Source organism: Antechinus flavipes, chromosome 3, assembly GCF_016432865.1.
Source record: "Antechinus flavipes isolate AdamAnt ecotype Samford, QLD, Australia chromosome 3, AdamAnt_v2, whole genome shotgun sequence".
NCBI classification, from domain to species: domain Eukaryota; kingdom Metazoa; phylum Chordata; class Mammalia; order Dasyuromorphia; family Dasyuridae; genus Antechinus; species Antechinus flavipes.
This window is the reverse complement of record NC_067400.1, coordinates 81,801,301-81,817,626: the sequence shown is the minus strand read 5'-3', so window position 1 is coordinate 81,817,626 and position 16,326 is coordinate 81,801,301. Positions and strand designations below refer to the sequence as shown.

Sequence of the window (16,326 nt, the reverse complement as noted above, 5' to 3'; positions counted from 1 at the left end):
CACTTACATACTCCTGACTGGAAGTTTTTATTGGCTATTCCCCATCCCTAGAATTCTCTCCTTGTTCGTCTCCACTTCCAGATTTCCTTTAAGTCCTAGCTAAAATCCCACCTTCTGTAAGAAATCTTTTCTGATCCTTACTTAGTGCTTAGTATCTTTCCTCTGTTAATTTTCTCCCTTTAGTCTGTATCTTGTTTGAACATATGTGTTTTCATAGCTCCCCCATTTGACTGTGAGCAGCATTTTTAGATGAGGGATTGTTTTTTTTTTTTCTTTTTTCTTTTATATCTCCCAAGCTTAGCACAGTGCCTGGCACATAGTAGGTACTTAATAAATGCTTATTGATTGATGGTGATAATTGATAACATCAATTAAAATTTACTCTTTACTAAATTCTTATCCCAAAGAAGTTTATATAAATACAAAATACATTTAAAGAAAGTGTTTCCTGCACAAACCTTGTGTATGTATTTCGTATATATTTTCTATAGTATATGGACAGTATAGTGTATTTCCTATAGTATAAGGGCTGTATCCTTTTGGTTCCTGTTTTTCAATAAGCTTGGCACAGTGCCTGGAAGTGCTTAGAAATGCTTATGAATTGACTGATAAAATATTGTTATCTTTTTCTCCTTCCATGACATAAGCCATTTCAGAGCTTAATTGAGAACCATTTGGATTTTTGATGAGAAACTTGAATTTTTCATCAAATCACCTAGTACTTATATTCTCCAGTTGTGACGTGGTATTTAGTTCATTTCTGTTTTTTTTTTTTTTAAAGAAGTCTGAGGCCTTATAATTAAACTTAAATCTTTTCAAGATAACACAGAATAGATGCAGATTGCAATTGAAGAAAATTTTTACTGAAGTTGCAAAGATGCTAAGGTTAGGTCAAAAATGGATGGAGAATGTGTGTTTTCATCCTACAGAGCAATGGAGAAGACTCTTCTGGTGAAATTGAAATAATTATAGTTTTCTAATTCAAAGCTTCTTAAACTGTGGTTTACAAACCCATATGGGGTCATGTAATTGAATGTGGAGCAGATGTTTGATTTGTATACCTCTTTTATATATCTATATACTAGGCATTGTTTAAAAATTTCTTGGGTGAAAAAGGGTCATGAATGGAAGAAGTTGAAGAAGCCCTCCTCTTAATTAAATTTAAAATAAGAATAATGTATCCTTGGTAATTAGACTGTGAGCTCTTTTAAGACAGGAACTGTCTTGTGCTTAGCAGTGTCACAAAGTATGCTTATAATGTCATTGTAATGGTCCTAATAACTAGATAAGTTTGAACCAAGATCTTAAGGACACTTGAAGTTTCTTGTGGTTAAGGTGTTAGTCTATTATTTTGAGCAAGCTGAGTCTTTAATCAACACCCAGGCAGAACTTTTTTTTATTTGCTTTTGGAAAATTACTGTGTTATTTGAGTATCTTAGAAACTCCTTGTTTTTTTCTTCCTACATATTTCATATTTTCATTTTTTCTAGTTGTCGCGATTTATGATTACACAAAAGACAAAGAGGATGAGCTCTCATTTCAGGAAGGAGCTATCATTTATGTCATCAAGAAGAACGATGATGGCTGGTATGAGGGAGTCATGAATGGAGTGACTGGGCTCTTTCCAGGGAATTATGTGGAGTCCATCATGCATTATTCTGAGTGAAGATTGATTATGTTGTTCTGGGATCAAAAGGAACTATTAGGGGCTTTCCAGATTTACACAAGGCTCTGGAGAATACACTCATGGATGAAGGATAATAAAACTGCTTCTGTGTTTTGGCTTAAAAAATTATTATAAAAAAGCAATTTAGTGACCTAAACACGAACAAATGGATCTTCTGATGGTTAGTAGTGGTTGTGCTGAGTTCTTGGAAGTAAAGAGCTGACCTATTCATCTCTGGGTATGTAGAAAATGAAATGACCTATACATGTCACTGAAACAGAGTCAAAAAAAAAAAAAAAAAAGACTGAGGTAGAATCTAGGATCTTTCTCAGGAATCATATCTAATCCAGAGGTTTTCTCCCAAGCTTTAGCGCTTGGCATTAAAAATGCCAAGATAATCATGCTGTTAACGTTATGACCCAGTGGGCATCTTAGTCATTTTTTCTTCCACCTGAAGATGAGGCATCTGCAGAACGTATTTGAAAGTTAACACAAAAGGCTTTCCAGGTTGTTTGTTACTTGTTTAATGCAGTTAGAATTTGCAATTTCTTAGCACTCTGTGGCTGAAAACAAGTGTATGCAAAACTGACTTGTATGTCATTATAATTGTCAGCCTAAGTCATTAAGATGATGAAGTTTATCAAGTGTTAGGGACTTCTAAGGCTAGCTAACTGGTACCACAAATTTACTTTAGTATTCTGAAATACTACATTGCCACTGATGGCTTATATATCCAGACTACTTATAACAAGGGTTAGTTATCCCGAAGCAATGGGTATAGTGAAGTGGAAATTATATTTCCTTCAGGTTCTGAGGATCAAGCCTGAAGATTTTAAGTTAACACTTGAATGACATATGTTCTTATTAATGGTCAAGATGAAAACTTTACTTTGGGCATTAAAGCTTTGAGGAGAAAAAAAAAAATGACTTCAGAGTAGATGGTTTTTTTCCCCTTAATTTTGCAGTATGGAGGAAAATCTTATTAGCTTTATTTGGAAAGAACAAACAGTTTTTAGATCTGTTGGCAAGTCTCTACAATGGAAGTTAAAGTATTGCTACTCTCTCTGATCATTAAAGACTAACTTTAATTGTACAACTGTCTAAGCTGCTTTTCCCTTTATACTCATAGAAAAGTTTAAAAAACAAAAAATAATTCAGAACAAAAACCCTTGAGAGACTTGTTTTCAACTGAAAATAAGGTACCTTTTCCTATTAAATATTAAAATTACAGTATTAAAATGAGCTTAGTAGGTCAAGTTTTGGCACTGCCAGTTTTGTGGGCTAGACCTTCTTCAACTTAAATAGAGATTATAGCAGAAATTATTAATTCTTTTGTTTATACAACAGATACAATTTTGGAGTTCAACTCTCGAGTTAGAAGAGCAGTGCATTTCTGACCTTCATTTTTCCACAGAGTTAATCTAAGAAATATCTCCAGAGGCCCCAAATCCTGATAACGGATGGTAGTTCTAAATAAGAAATGATCTGAGAATGGGACCAGCTCCATTCCCCCTGATCCTATTGACCAGGATTCTAGATACTCAGCCACAATTCAGGGAGGCCAGGCTAGGCCAGGGCGGGAGTGTTGAGCAGGCTTGCACTGACTGAACAGCGAGGTTTAGTGGACTTGAGGGACAGGTGGGCAAGGTGTTAGCAGGAAAGAAGATTCCTGGCTTTGACCACAAAGCTTCTTTAAAATTTTAACCGAGGCCCAACTATATAGTTCTTTTATCAATAAAACTCCACATTGCCGTTTTCACAGTCATTTAGTGATCTTATTTTCAGGTCTTCTAATAGCTGGGAGTCCTATATGCTATTAGTTTACTCATCTGTGCCTGAGTACTCCTATTAAGTGAACTTGACCAAAACCCCTTCCCCCCCTCCCCAACAACATTAGCACTGGGTGTCTCTCTGAGCTTTTATTTCCTTTTTAGAATCAACCTGTGGCTGACTTAAGATAAGCTTGAGACTTACTTTTACTGCCTGAAGTGGATTGATGTGCCTAGGGGTTTTATTTTTTGAAGGGAAGGGGGATGGAGTGGTGGTGGTGGGTGGTTAGTACTGGGTGGGTACCTTAATTTAAAAAATATATCCCTTAAATGAGTTATCCCCAGTATCTACTCATACCTGCAGGATTTTCTGCTTCAGAGTGCTTAGTGGGTTTGCAATGCAGACACATTTTTGAAGTCTAAAAGGTAATCTGACAACTCATCCTATTCAATTACAAAAACAGATATCAGCTGAGCTGGACTTGCAGAGATAGATAAGCTTAGGGTTTTCTCTAAGAATGGACCAATGTTTGCTGTCTGCTGATGACATTTGTGAAGTTTTTCATCTTATTAGAGTCACTGTGGAGGGAGTCCATGGGTCTCAATTGCTGCTGGTTTTTGCTCTATTCAGTACTGATGTGTAAAAAAAAAATTGTTGGATTTCATGCATATTTTTTATTTTGTACAGTTTAGAATTCTATAGCTTGTCTAGGAAGGATTCTATGTGATCAAAACCCAGAGTAATTGGAGAATTTAATGTATGTAATATTTCATAGACTGCATGCTACTAATAGTGAGGGTGCTGTTTCCAATTTTATCAATTGTAAGTTTCCCTTTTGTCCTATTGAAAAACTTGACTTTTTAAAAAAAAAGCTTGGAAAAACTTAAATTTAAGAAACAGTGCAGAGTGATGTAGCAAAGGTGATCCAAGTCCAAAAGCTACTGACCAGCCCTCAGCAGTGTTGTCACTAGGTATGAGGGGAATGCTATCATGGTCCATAATAAAGTGTTCAAGGGCCACAACCCAAACTAAATCCTTTCCCTCTGGATCATGTTTTCCTAGATTATATTTGATTTTACTTTCACCCTTCCTCCCAAACCCTGCAAATAGTAGTAGTAGTTGTAGTAGTAGTAGTAGTAGTAGTTGTAGTAGTAGTAGTAGTCGTAGTAGTAGTCGTAGTCGTAGTCGTATTAGTAGTCGTAGCTGCCGCCCAATTTGGCTGTTCCTCTTTTGGTATTTGATTTCCATGGAGATAATGAATGAAAATACACTTCCTTGTTCTATGGCCTTAGAGTGAAGATGACATAAACTTTTAAAAAGTGCCAATTGAGGATGTTGCAAGGCTCAGCCTGTTGTTGGATTGATAAAGACGAACCTCCTCTTTTCTTGTTCAGCAGTGTTTTCCATTGCTTGGCTGTTTTGTGTTTACCCCCTTCAGTGGTCCTTGTTTTGGGCAGTTTAGTTAGGGGAAGCAAGCAGCTGGTATTAATGGCATGTTTCTGAGGGACTGATTCTATGTCACCAGGAAGGATACCCTCTGCCCCTTTTTGGATTTTGTTTAATAATTTACTGGTTTCTTTCATCCCTAGGATGGTGATGTAGCTGGCAATTTTCAGTTATTTCATCAGTGTCTTACTACTGCCTGGAAAAAACAAAGGCAACTTGATAAAATTCTTAGTTCTGGTGAGATAGGAGATTATGTGTATTTTTATTTTTGTTTTAAACTTTTTTCTTATTTCAGCACTTGCCTTTACATTAGAATTCCTCTCCTGTTGTCCTTAACCACATATTTCTCTAGTGAAGGGAGCATGTTGTGTCCTGGGGCTCACCGTGACACTAAAAATAGCCTTATGAGAAGGTAGCAGGCAATAGCCAAGTATTTAGGAAGGTAGGCATTTAATTTCCATCAGTTTACACTTAATTCATTGGTTGGGAATTCCACCTTCACTGGTGTTAAGGGGGGGAGGGGGCATCCCCAAATGGGTTTACTTAGATTCATAAAAATTATTAGAGCCAGAAGGGACCTTAGGTCATCTAGTTCAGATGGGGAAACTGAGGCCCAGGGACATTAAGTGACTTGCTCCAGGTCCCACAGCTAGTTAGTGGTAGAGCCAGGACTAGAATCATGCTGCCCAGTCCAGTGGTCTTTCCACTACACCATGCTGTTTTGATTAAATATGCTATGTTTTTCTTTAAAACTGTGAGAATATTGGAGTTCCACTTGATATCTTTAGGAAGATACTTGAAAAAAAAATATGGCCATGTTTTGATAAATGCCATTAAAGTATTATTCACAGTTCCTCTTTGAATTATTACATCGGCGTGCCGAGTGCAACCTTCAGTAGTGAGGTGGGAATTTTAAAAAATGGTACTTAAATGTGAATTGCTATTTAGTAGTCTTCTCTCCTTGATAAGGCGTATGTTGCAAACACATGTTTTATATGGTATTTTAGCAGTGGAAGGGGCACTGCACACCAGTCTTTTAAGAGAGGCTCATATAGAGCCATTCACTGAAAAAGGCACATTGTGCTTGAGAGCTGAAGTTTATTTTCTGCTAATATTTGTTCCTATTTCTTATTGAAACTCATACAATGATATGGAAATTGACAAATATGCCAGGCCAACCTGTGTACAAATGGATTATTTACGCAAATAAACCTTGCTAAATATCTTGAAACGTTTTTGTAAAAAATAAAAAAAAATACAAAAGTGCTTATTTTCACATTAAAATGGAAGTGTCTTTTTGCAACTTCAGAATTCTATGGAAAAGCAGTTTCTACCATACCTTGTGTCCATGTACATTTTTAAGAAACAATAGAAAAATACGGTTTATAGGTAGGATGGCCGTGATTTGTGCTCTGCCAGTGCTAACTAATCCATCTGATGCACTCAGCCCCAGAGAGAAGGAAGTTGGTGGCAGTGAGACTTTATAAATCATGGAGGACTCGGGGGAGCAGCTTGTCTGCTATGAGTGATATTTGTGCGTGCGCGCCATTAAGCTGCCTCCAAACAAGTGGGGAACATCGACTTTTTACATTTTTTTTTTTTTTTAGATTGTACTTGGAATTAACTGTTGCTGTGTATTAAGAATTTGTTTTATGTCCTAAATAAAAACCCACAAAGCACACAGAAGTGACTGGTGAATCTTATTTTTATGAGGGAACCATTTTCACTTCAGTGGTATCAGATTGTCCCAAAGGATTAGAGATGTGTAAGATGTGTAAGCATTCTAAATTTGTAAATAGACAAAAAACAAAAACATAACAAAACAGTCTCTAAATCAGACATTTTGGGGATTATTCTTGGTGTTACATTAAAATACTTGAGGTTGAAAATGTCCCATCCCCCCCCTTCAGTTAGTAAATAGTCTTTTATATAGATGGTCTTCTATTCCTAGAGTAATTGCTGGGTGCATACCAAGCTATTGATAATGCATTAATGATTTCATAATCCATTATCAAAAAGCTTTGATAGTAGTTAAGTATTGTCAGTCCTATTCGACAAATAAGGAAACTGACTTATGTGTTAGGTTTTTCACTGTGATGGTTTTGTCTTAATTATTCTGGAGAGGTGAAACTAGGTGAGCAATAAAATTCTCAAATACAGATGTTTCTTTCTTGGCAATCAGGTAGCTGCTTGCTCAATTAGCTAGATAACGGTAACATACTACTGTTGTTTCAGGCTGATGCCTTTTGACTTGTAGACAGGATATAAATTAGTATTCTGTTTGAGTACCAGTTGTACACAGGTAATTCTTCTTATAGTCTGAAACAATAGGACAGATGGATTTTTTTTTTGGGGGGGGGAACAAACTTTTTTTGATAGTGAATTAAGGGGGCTTAATTTTCTTTCATCTTCACTTTAGAGCCTCTCCCTGTGGTTCAGCAGATATTTTTAAAATGCCCCTCACGTCAGTGTTACCAAGCCTGTCTGTCTTGGCAGAAGATAGGACAAAAATGATGATTCTTGTCCTCCAGGAACATTCTGTGCTCCTGAGAGTTTTATATGAACACAGAGAAATACACAAGTTCTTTGAAAATAGAGAACAGCACTAAAAAGTTGCGAAGCGGAGGAGGTAAATCCTCAGCTGATATTGGAAGAGAAGACGCACTGTAGACAGTGGAGAAAAGACCCAAATGCCCAGCGCTGTGTTGGCCAGTTTGATGTGAAACTAGTGGCAGCCAGATTGTGCCCTTACCTATACTGTGTTACGTGTTCATGGTAATTTGTCTTAGGTACAGATCAATTTTGAAAAGTTTTCTGTAATCTTTCAAAACTATGTAATCCCAAGGAGGTTTAAGAATAATGTCCTGAAATGTGTGGGGGCAGGCTTTGGACCTCTTCAATCTCTTAACATATTCAGATTATGTGGTCCATCCAAATAAATTCTTAAATTTAGGAACTAATTATCTGGCTTTTTCTGCCGTTTCATCTTGAAGAGAAATAGGCCCTATATGTCTATCTCCCACCAACCTAGACAATCCTTCCCCATCCCCCCAAGTTATCACCTAGCTCTGTAGTCCTAACGCATCTTCTGGTATCCTGTCCAGCTTTGTTCTTAGTACATAAAGTTGAACAGGCTAAAAGCATTATATCCACAATGTATTCTGGGAATTCTTTAATTCATCATGTAACCATCCTTAGTACTAAAATATCGTTTTTATCTCATTAAAACTTAAAATTCTAAATTTGGTTTTAATGTTTATTAAGCAAGCATGGAACAATGAAACTGGCACTTACAGGTTTGACAAAAATGGTAGCAGGGAATTAGAATCTTTTCTCCTTTCCCTATAATTTAACTATTTACATTTAATAATAAATCTAATACATTCAATAATAAAAAAAAGTAGTAATTTGCATCTTATTTGCCCTGTTAGTAGTTGTATGTCTTAACACACCATCAAATATACAAGTGCTCTGGCTTTTAAAGGTGTCACTTTTTTTAAAACAAATATCAAAAGCAGTTCTTGGGGAAGATGGTGTTAAAAGGTTTGTGTAAATGTGTCTTCATTTAAAGGTTTTTTGCTAGCCTATCAGAGAAAAGAATATTTAGGAGAGACTATTTTATATGTTGATGGGCCTGGGCTGTCTTTCTTCCACTTGTCTTCATAGGATTGAGGTTCATATACTCCAATCCATTCCACTTAAATTATGAGGACAATGTGGCCTAGAAAAATTGATTTGTCCAGTCACACACAATTATCTGAATATCTGCACCAGTCATTGAGTCAGGAAGAATCCAAATTCAAATCCTTTATCACAGATATTTGATGATAGCTAGGTGACTTTGGATGTCATTTAAACATTCAAAACTTTTATTTGCTCGTTTATGGAACTGGCTGAATATCCTTTTCAGGCACGCGTGCACATACACACACACTTTTGAGGTGTGTTGCCTACACAGCCCATTGTATGGAATGCTGGCCAATCATTCAGTCAGTATTTTTCTTGGAAGATCACCAAGCACCCTTTCTATTGACTAGAGTGCTAGACAACTTTAGCTTTGACTTATGGCTCTCTTCTTTGGACCTCATTTCTTTTATCTTCAACAGCACAATCTTCTAATTGACCACAGAAGCTGGGAAAAACGAATGGTCTTGACACTGAAGAAGTTAGCATGCTCAATATGTTTGCATAAATGAAGAGACAACTAGTAAGCTACAAGTGCAAAAAAAGCTTTTTTCCCCAAATAAAATTCCTCTGTATAATAGTGATACTGAAGCTTAGTAATCAATTTAGCCTATTTTTCTCCAGAATTTGCAGGCTTACTCTCCTAGTGGTTCCTTTCTCTATCTTATTCTACTTTTCACTTGCCTCTAAACAACTTGAGGGAGGAAAAAAAAAATGACTGCAAGCAACTGCTGGTATTTCCAGGATGTCTGCTATGTTTGTTTACAACCTGTTATTAGCAAACAACTTTGGGTGGTGCTTCTTGGGTCCTGAGAAAGCAGAAATTAACCCTTGATGAGAAATGGCCTATTTATCATGGTATAAGAGGACAGACCCGGTGTTTGGCCACTTAGGAATGTGAACATTTGCAGATCAGCATGGGGGAAAAAAATCCACGTGTAGATGAAGCCAATATTTTATTAAGGTTTCAGTAAACTTACATAATGGAAACATGTAAATGAAAAAAAAAATTTACACTGACTTCATGACCACCAACCTAAGCCATTACAATAGTTACTAACAATAATTGGCAAGAGAGTGACTCAGTAAAATAACTTAATCCAGCAGTATAATGAAAACATGGTCAGTAGTACTGAATATATCTCTCTATTTTCACACAATCAGGGAGCAAGGCACATTATGAAATAAGAGCATACAGTTATGCAAAAGACAAGACAAAAAAATATTGAATTTAACTACATCCTTATTGAATTGTGCATATTTTTTTTTGTATATTGGGTACTTTATAATGCAGTTCCTTTTGTCCTCTCTCCCATGCTTAAAAAAGTATATTTATACATACATATATTTATTTATATATTTATATATGGCAAAGCTCTCCCAAACTGTAGAAGTCAGAATTTCTAAGAGCCTCCCTCCTTCCCCCCAATGGAATAAGGGGTTAGAGGGAAGAGTAGGAAATGGGGGAGGCAATCCCATTTAAAGATAAAAGGTGCAATTTCTTAAAAAACAGTAAACATGAATGTATTTACATCTAGTACACGCTTTTGCACAGACTAATGACTTTTAATGTGCATCTCTGTACAGAAATCCATTAATGGCTGATAACAAAATGAAGCTGTAAAACTATGGAAAATATTTCACTTAATGCTTGTTTCTTAAGGAGAAAAAATATTTTGCAGAATGATTATGATTGAGAGTTTGCAAACATTGTTAAACTGTTCCAAACGCCAGTCCTTTAAATAAGTATAGAATAGGAAGAAATTTAATTTAACTGTGGTTTTCCTTAAAATAAAATATCTTAAAAGAGGAGCGAATTGATTCAGTTTTTCGTGACAAATCACTTATAGAAACAAACACTGTCCAGATGTCCATTTTCACAAAGTATGTTATACCTCTGTGCTGATAAATCTTTTCCAGATGCAATACTTTTTACCTTTTACTTACTTGGCTTTCCTCACTCACTTAAATACATCTTTGGTAGACAGCCCTGAACTCACCTACTAACATACTCATGGCTGAAATCATTCCATTTTGGAGAATGTTTATAACTGGTGAAATAGCCATAGTTTCATTTTTTGCTGAGCTTTGACAACATATACCTTCCTTTCTTCAGCCATCATGGATTAATTTACTTAACCGATTTCTATAATGTCGTTGCTTCAAGGAATTCAAAGAAACAGTGATTCTTGTTACTATTTTGGCACACTAATTCGCCCAAGAAGCTCAAACAAATCAAGATGTTTTGTTTTTTTTTACACTTGTGAATGAGGTCAGTTTTTTTTTCTTTAGAAGTTGTTATTAAGTGTGTTATGTAATTATTTTGGTAATCTTGATTATGTAGATACGAATTTAAATTTCTTACATCTTAATGGGAAGCCATCATCTACTGAACATGGCATACATATAATTTGGCTGAATGGAAATCCAAACATTTGTTCTCTCTCTCTGGAGTTCAATGAAAGATGTATCCTAAAGGATTATCTCTCACCTCTAATGGAAGACATTAGTTTTCATATTAATCATTCTTTAGGTTCAGTCTCAAGTTTATTTTATTAGAAATAAAAGATCACAGATGCATCCTTCTTGCTACAATTACTGCATTCATCAGAAAACTGTTTATATTTAAAGGAATCCCACTGCGAAACTACTGCCTTCCTTTGTGTAAAGTTAAATGTTTAGGTTGCTGAATTAAAGGCACACCTTCATTGTAGATCTTCACAGAATGGTTTACTTGCTATAATTAAACACTGCTTAAACTTTAAAATAACTGATAGTTTTACAACCATGAAAGTAAATTATCTTAACTTTGGAGGGTTGGCGTAGGAATAGTAGTGGCTAGAGAGAACAATGCACCAAGGATCCGTGGGAAAAACTATGTTTCTCTCAGGGACCTAGTGAAATTTGGCCAGAACTTTTGGAAAAGATTCTCCCCCTCCCCCTTCACTTTTCAGCTGGGGAAAAAGAAGTTCAAAAAGCACTACTGGCTAAACAAAACTAATTCATACCATGTAGGCTGTGATATTTGTAACCAATCACAAGGAACAACATTATTAGAAGTGGGTCTCCATTTTTCTTGCAGCATATAATAAACTTCACTTTCTCTGAATATTTCTTAAACATTTACTTTGTAACAGCTCACTGTAGACTAATAAATTAACAGATCCATCCTGGGTATATCTTTTAAGGTGGAAAATAACCTCATTAAAGAATATTTTCAAGTTTGGATCATAACCTGGTTCTCAGCAAATTTACTCCTAGGAAGAGACAAGTAGGACCACCACTCTACAGAGTCAAAGTTAAAGACAGCCAAAAATGCACAAAGAATTTTAAGAACAATCAAGTATCAATGTAAGGCATAGCTTAACATTTTCTTTTTTCCCAGCAATTTGCTTTGGACTTACTTTTCTCATTCAACAAAACAACTTGCAAAATTATGATCTAATTTAACGAGCTATGGCAACATATAATAGTCACTTGCCTCAAATAAAGATTAGAGAAACCAGATTATTTCCCTCCATTGAGTAAAAGCCACACAGGCAAAACTGTGATGTTAATTTCCAAGACCAGATCCCATTGTATCTTTTGAATATTTTAATGTTTACATTAACATGCTTAAATTAAAAAACAAAAACACATAAGTTACATTATTACCAGAGAGAGAATTGATCCTGCTGTAGTTCAAACTTGATAGTACAGTTTGTAGGTGATAAGCAGGTTAGTACATGTAATAACCACCAATTTGCACTGCCGTCTAAAGCAGTATTTTAAAGCTAAACTGTTTGAGGTCCTTGGAGTCGATGCTGCCAAGCCAGATTTCCAGCTTTCTCTCCTTGGTCTGGAAAAAGAACGCTGAATTGGAACTGTTAGCAGAGGCAGTGAAAGGAAGGCACAGTACTAGTATCATCTGGCAGTAGATATTTCCCTGAACCTACAGAGAAAAAGGAATGGCTACAAAAATATTCAAAATCAAAGGTTTGAGAGTTTTTTTTTTTTAATTTTTTAGAACCCCTAATGTTTCCCCAAAAGCTCCTTGGGGAAAAAAAGGTTATATCAGCAGCAAAACAAAAACCCAAAATAAAATCTCCTAGAAGAATATAAATCCTCAAAGAGAATATTAGAACTTTCATTTTGGTTTATAATTTAGTTTCCTGCATCCACATAAGAAAACAAAACTTAAGCTAATAGTTTGTATTATATTTATAAGTTTCTCTAAGATATAAATGGCTGTATGTTCAACCAAGACAGCCAAAGCTTAAAAAAAAAATCTCTTAATTCCTTGCTGCAATTGTGTTCCTTACTTTCAAAGGTCTGGAGCATCATTTCTGCCTCCAAAAATCTTCATTCAGAGGGTCCTTGATCTCAAGGAAAAATGAAGGACAATTATTGGCCATTGTTGAAGGCAGAAAAATTTGGGAATCCTAATGGATTCTAAAGGGAATGATGAATGAATATTATTTCTTAAGAGTCTCGTCCAAACTGTAATTGTCCCAGAAAAACTCTGAAGGCCCAAAGGAGAAAAGAGATTTAGTTTTTTGTAGGGAAAAACAATCCTCTGTCCAACTTGATAAAAGTTTGACATCGCAACTAAACCCAGCACTAAACAGGTATGTAAATCTGGATTCCTATTCTTCATACCTCCACCCCAGAGAAGAGGTAGAATTCCTTACAATACAAAACTGCAGGTAGAAGGCTGTGGAAAAATGACAGCAGCACCCACGGGCAAGAGCAGAGTTTAACCGCCTACCTACAAGGTGGCCTTAGCTGGCTAAACCAGGGCATGCTTCAGAATCAACAATACAAATGCTTTTAAGGACACTTCATAAACAGAGAAATGTTCAACATAGGAAATTTTGTGAATGATTGAAAATAGAAAAAAGTGCTTTTTAAAGTAGCATTGCTTTAAAATGCACAATGGTCTTATTGCTCAAACTATTTTAACACAGGAGAATGGTGATGTGATAATGGAGGTACCGCTTGCTTTCACTTCACTCTTCACTCTAAATACACAGCTTTCTAAGGGGAGAAATTTTTACGAGATTTTTTGTGTGTGTGCGCAACTTGCTCAATCTTTTCTTATTCCCAAAAGATGACTATTATTTGGAGTCTTTCTTCCTTCAGGTCAGGATCTTGATATTTTCATCTTTAAAAAATATGAACGTCTTTTCTTCACTGATAGTGAAATGCTCATGCTTTCTGGGCAAGTTCTATGGTTTTCTGTGTAAAAGCAGCTCCTCCCACTCCTCAAGATCAAGATGATAGGACAGGATTTCTGATGTACATCTCTCTCCTTCCCACCCCTCTCCCAATAAAAATCGACTTGGAGTAAGATTAACTAGGAAAACACTAGATCTGGAGTTGTTCCACTCTGATTTCATGCTGTGCTGCACATATACAACAGGTGATCAATCTCAAGTTCTCATAATTTGGCATTCCAATCCCTATCTGGTAGCTGGATAAGCCTTCACAATTGATAAAGACAGGATTCTGACTTCCCTCCCCTCACCCTGCCCCATTTTCAAAGTCTAATGATATTCTCGAGTTCCATACAAGATACAGAATGTTTGTGGACTTAGGCATTCATTAATGCTGGAAAGGACAAAACTAAGCTTAAATGAAGCCCTCTAGTCACTCCTACTTGGGAGAGTAGCAGAAACATTGGAAATTTTTATTCGCCCTACAGGTGGTTTTGGAGCAATGATATATGTGTATAATGTGTGTGCCTACTTATTCCGTAGACAGTGGCATTACATACAGCTACGTGATAAAAGTGCACACTTCAAAGTGGAACACATCAACATCATTTGATTGGGTCTACACATGGATGTCTGAATGAATCAAAACAAAGAAACATGGAACCAAACTTGATTAAAAGCTTCTTGAAACTCAAGGGAGGGATGGAAACGGACGTCTGGTTAACAGTAAAATGAACTAACAAAGCTTATTAACAGGTAATTTCTCCCTGATTTTCTCAGGGACAGAATGCCACATTCTAGAAGGCTACCTGTGGCAGAAATTTATTTTTACTCCAGATCACCAAATAACATCTACTTTCTTTGAGTGTTTACAGCCGGAATGTTTTGGTTGTATCATGTCTGTATTCTAAGCAGCCGGTCACATCAACTGTTCCAGGTAGTATTAGATTCTTGAGATGCTGAGCTGCTTTTCTGGCTTAAATGCCCCTTCCCTGTGCTTGATGGCAGACACTCAAACAAGCTAGATAAACCAAACATTCTGGTTGTCTTTTATAATTGTGAGAAATGTCCCATTATAAACCTACTGGATGTATATTATAAAACATGCACAAACGGAGTCTCATTGCACATGGACAGACATTACAAAATACCTCAAATGCAGAAAAGTAAGAAAGGTTTTTGGTCCAATCCACGTGGAGGAAAAAAAAGGAACACGAAAGGATAAAGACACACACATCCCCTCCACATCCCCCCACCCAAAAGACAAGACCCATTTTTGGACTAAGTTTGAGGGACAAGGGGAATGTATACAATTACCCTTAGCTACAGCTGAATACCATTTTGATCACATTCTCTATCACATGAGGAGGTGCTGAACACCTAAATTTATAGGTTAGGTTAGTTGATTGAAGAATGATCTAGAATCCTAGAGTAGCTACCAGTCTCGAGAGAGCTTGGTGTTCTGGTCCCTTTTAGGGGGAGCAGGAGGTGGCCCCCTCCGCAATGTTGCATAGCCTGAGATATGACTACCTCCATAGCCAACCTTCTGTTGATCTGAGAGCAGTTCGGGAGGGGGAGGGGGCAACGCCATATCATCCATGGTGGCCGTTGGCTCGGCTCTGGATATCCGGGAAGATGAGAGGGAGCCGTGCCGGGTGATGGACTTGCGTTGCAGTGTCCTATTTAAGTCAGCCAAGAATCCGGGCTGGACGCTAAGGCTAGACTTGGGAGAAGTGGGCACTTGTGGCGCGCCTGGGGCGGCCCCCTGCTGCTCCGCCGTTTCTGCCTGCGTGAGGCGGGTGCTGTCGTTCCGCTTGGGCCTCGTGGGTGGAGGGGCTTTCTTCACGGAGCTTTTGGACCACGGCTGCGGCTGAGGGTTAACAACGGCCACTTTGGGAGGAGCGTTTCCTGAAAACACTGATGGAATCTCTACCGGTGGAAGAGGAAGCTCTATTTCAGGTGGAGGAGGTGGAAAGTCAGAATCTGAAGGAGGAGAAGGAAACTCTACCATCGAGTCCTTACCAGGTCCACTCATCCCAGGTACTTTTGCTGAAATGCCTCCTTGTTGGAGAACTATGGGTAGATTGACTCCAGAGAGATTGAGTTTCCCAGGTTTTGGTGGAGCTGCAGGAGGTGGGGGGGTCTCCTTGTTGGGAGACCCCGAAGGTTCCGATGGGGGTGCAAATTTGCTAACAAGGCTGTCCACTGAAGGTCTTTTGGACTCTTGATATTCTGCACAGCTGCTAGATTTGATGCTGGAGTTTCGCTGCGGGGTCGGCGGTGGTTTCTTTCCCCCTGGACTTGAAGTCTTGCTGGTCTTTTTGACTGGAGATCCCATCTTATCAGGGGTGGGAGGGAGCCCTGGAGTTGCAGCCGGTGGAGGTGGAAATACAAGGATGCTCTCGGGTGGAGGTGGAGGAAAGTCCGGGGATGGCACCGAGCTGGGCTGCCACTTGGGCTTGGCCTTCACGGCGGGGGGAGACTGTGGCGTCACGCTCAGCGGGCCGGGCTTTAAAGGGTGAGGCTCGGGTGGAGGAGGGGGCGTGGGGGGAGGGGGAACTGGCT

The 16,326-nt window shown here is 37.7% G+C and overlaps 2 protein-coding genes across 28 annotated transcripts in view; one reads left to right on the top strand and one right to left on the bottom strand.

The window, feature by feature from the left end:
• Positions 1–3,431, top strand: part of ABI2 (abl interactor 2) — a 112,907-nt gene extending 109,476 nt beyond the window's left edge. For all 27 annotated transcript variants that reach the window (XM_051983750.1, XM_051983748.1, XM_051983741.1 and 24 more), the window contains one exon: positions 1,491–3,431. In XM_051983750.1, the coding sequence (XP_051839710.1) occupies positions 1,491–1,666 (176 nt within the window). In that variant the 3' untranslated portion in view covers positions 1,667–3,431. The remainder of the gene's footprint in view (positions 1–1,490) is intronic.
• Positions 3,432–9,505: 6,074 nt separating this feature from the next.
• The window catches only part of RAPH1 (Ras association (RalGDS/AF-6) and pleckstrin homology domains 1), a 103,995-nt gene continuing 97,174 nt past the window's right edge, over positions 9,506–16,326 (bottom strand). The window contains exon 14 of the mRNA XM_051983721.1: positions 9,506–16,320. Within this exon, the coding sequence (XP_051839681.1) occupies positions 15,197–16,320 (1,124 nt within the window). The 3' untranslated portion in view covers positions 9,506–15,196. The remainder of the gene's footprint in view (positions 16,321–16,326) is intronic.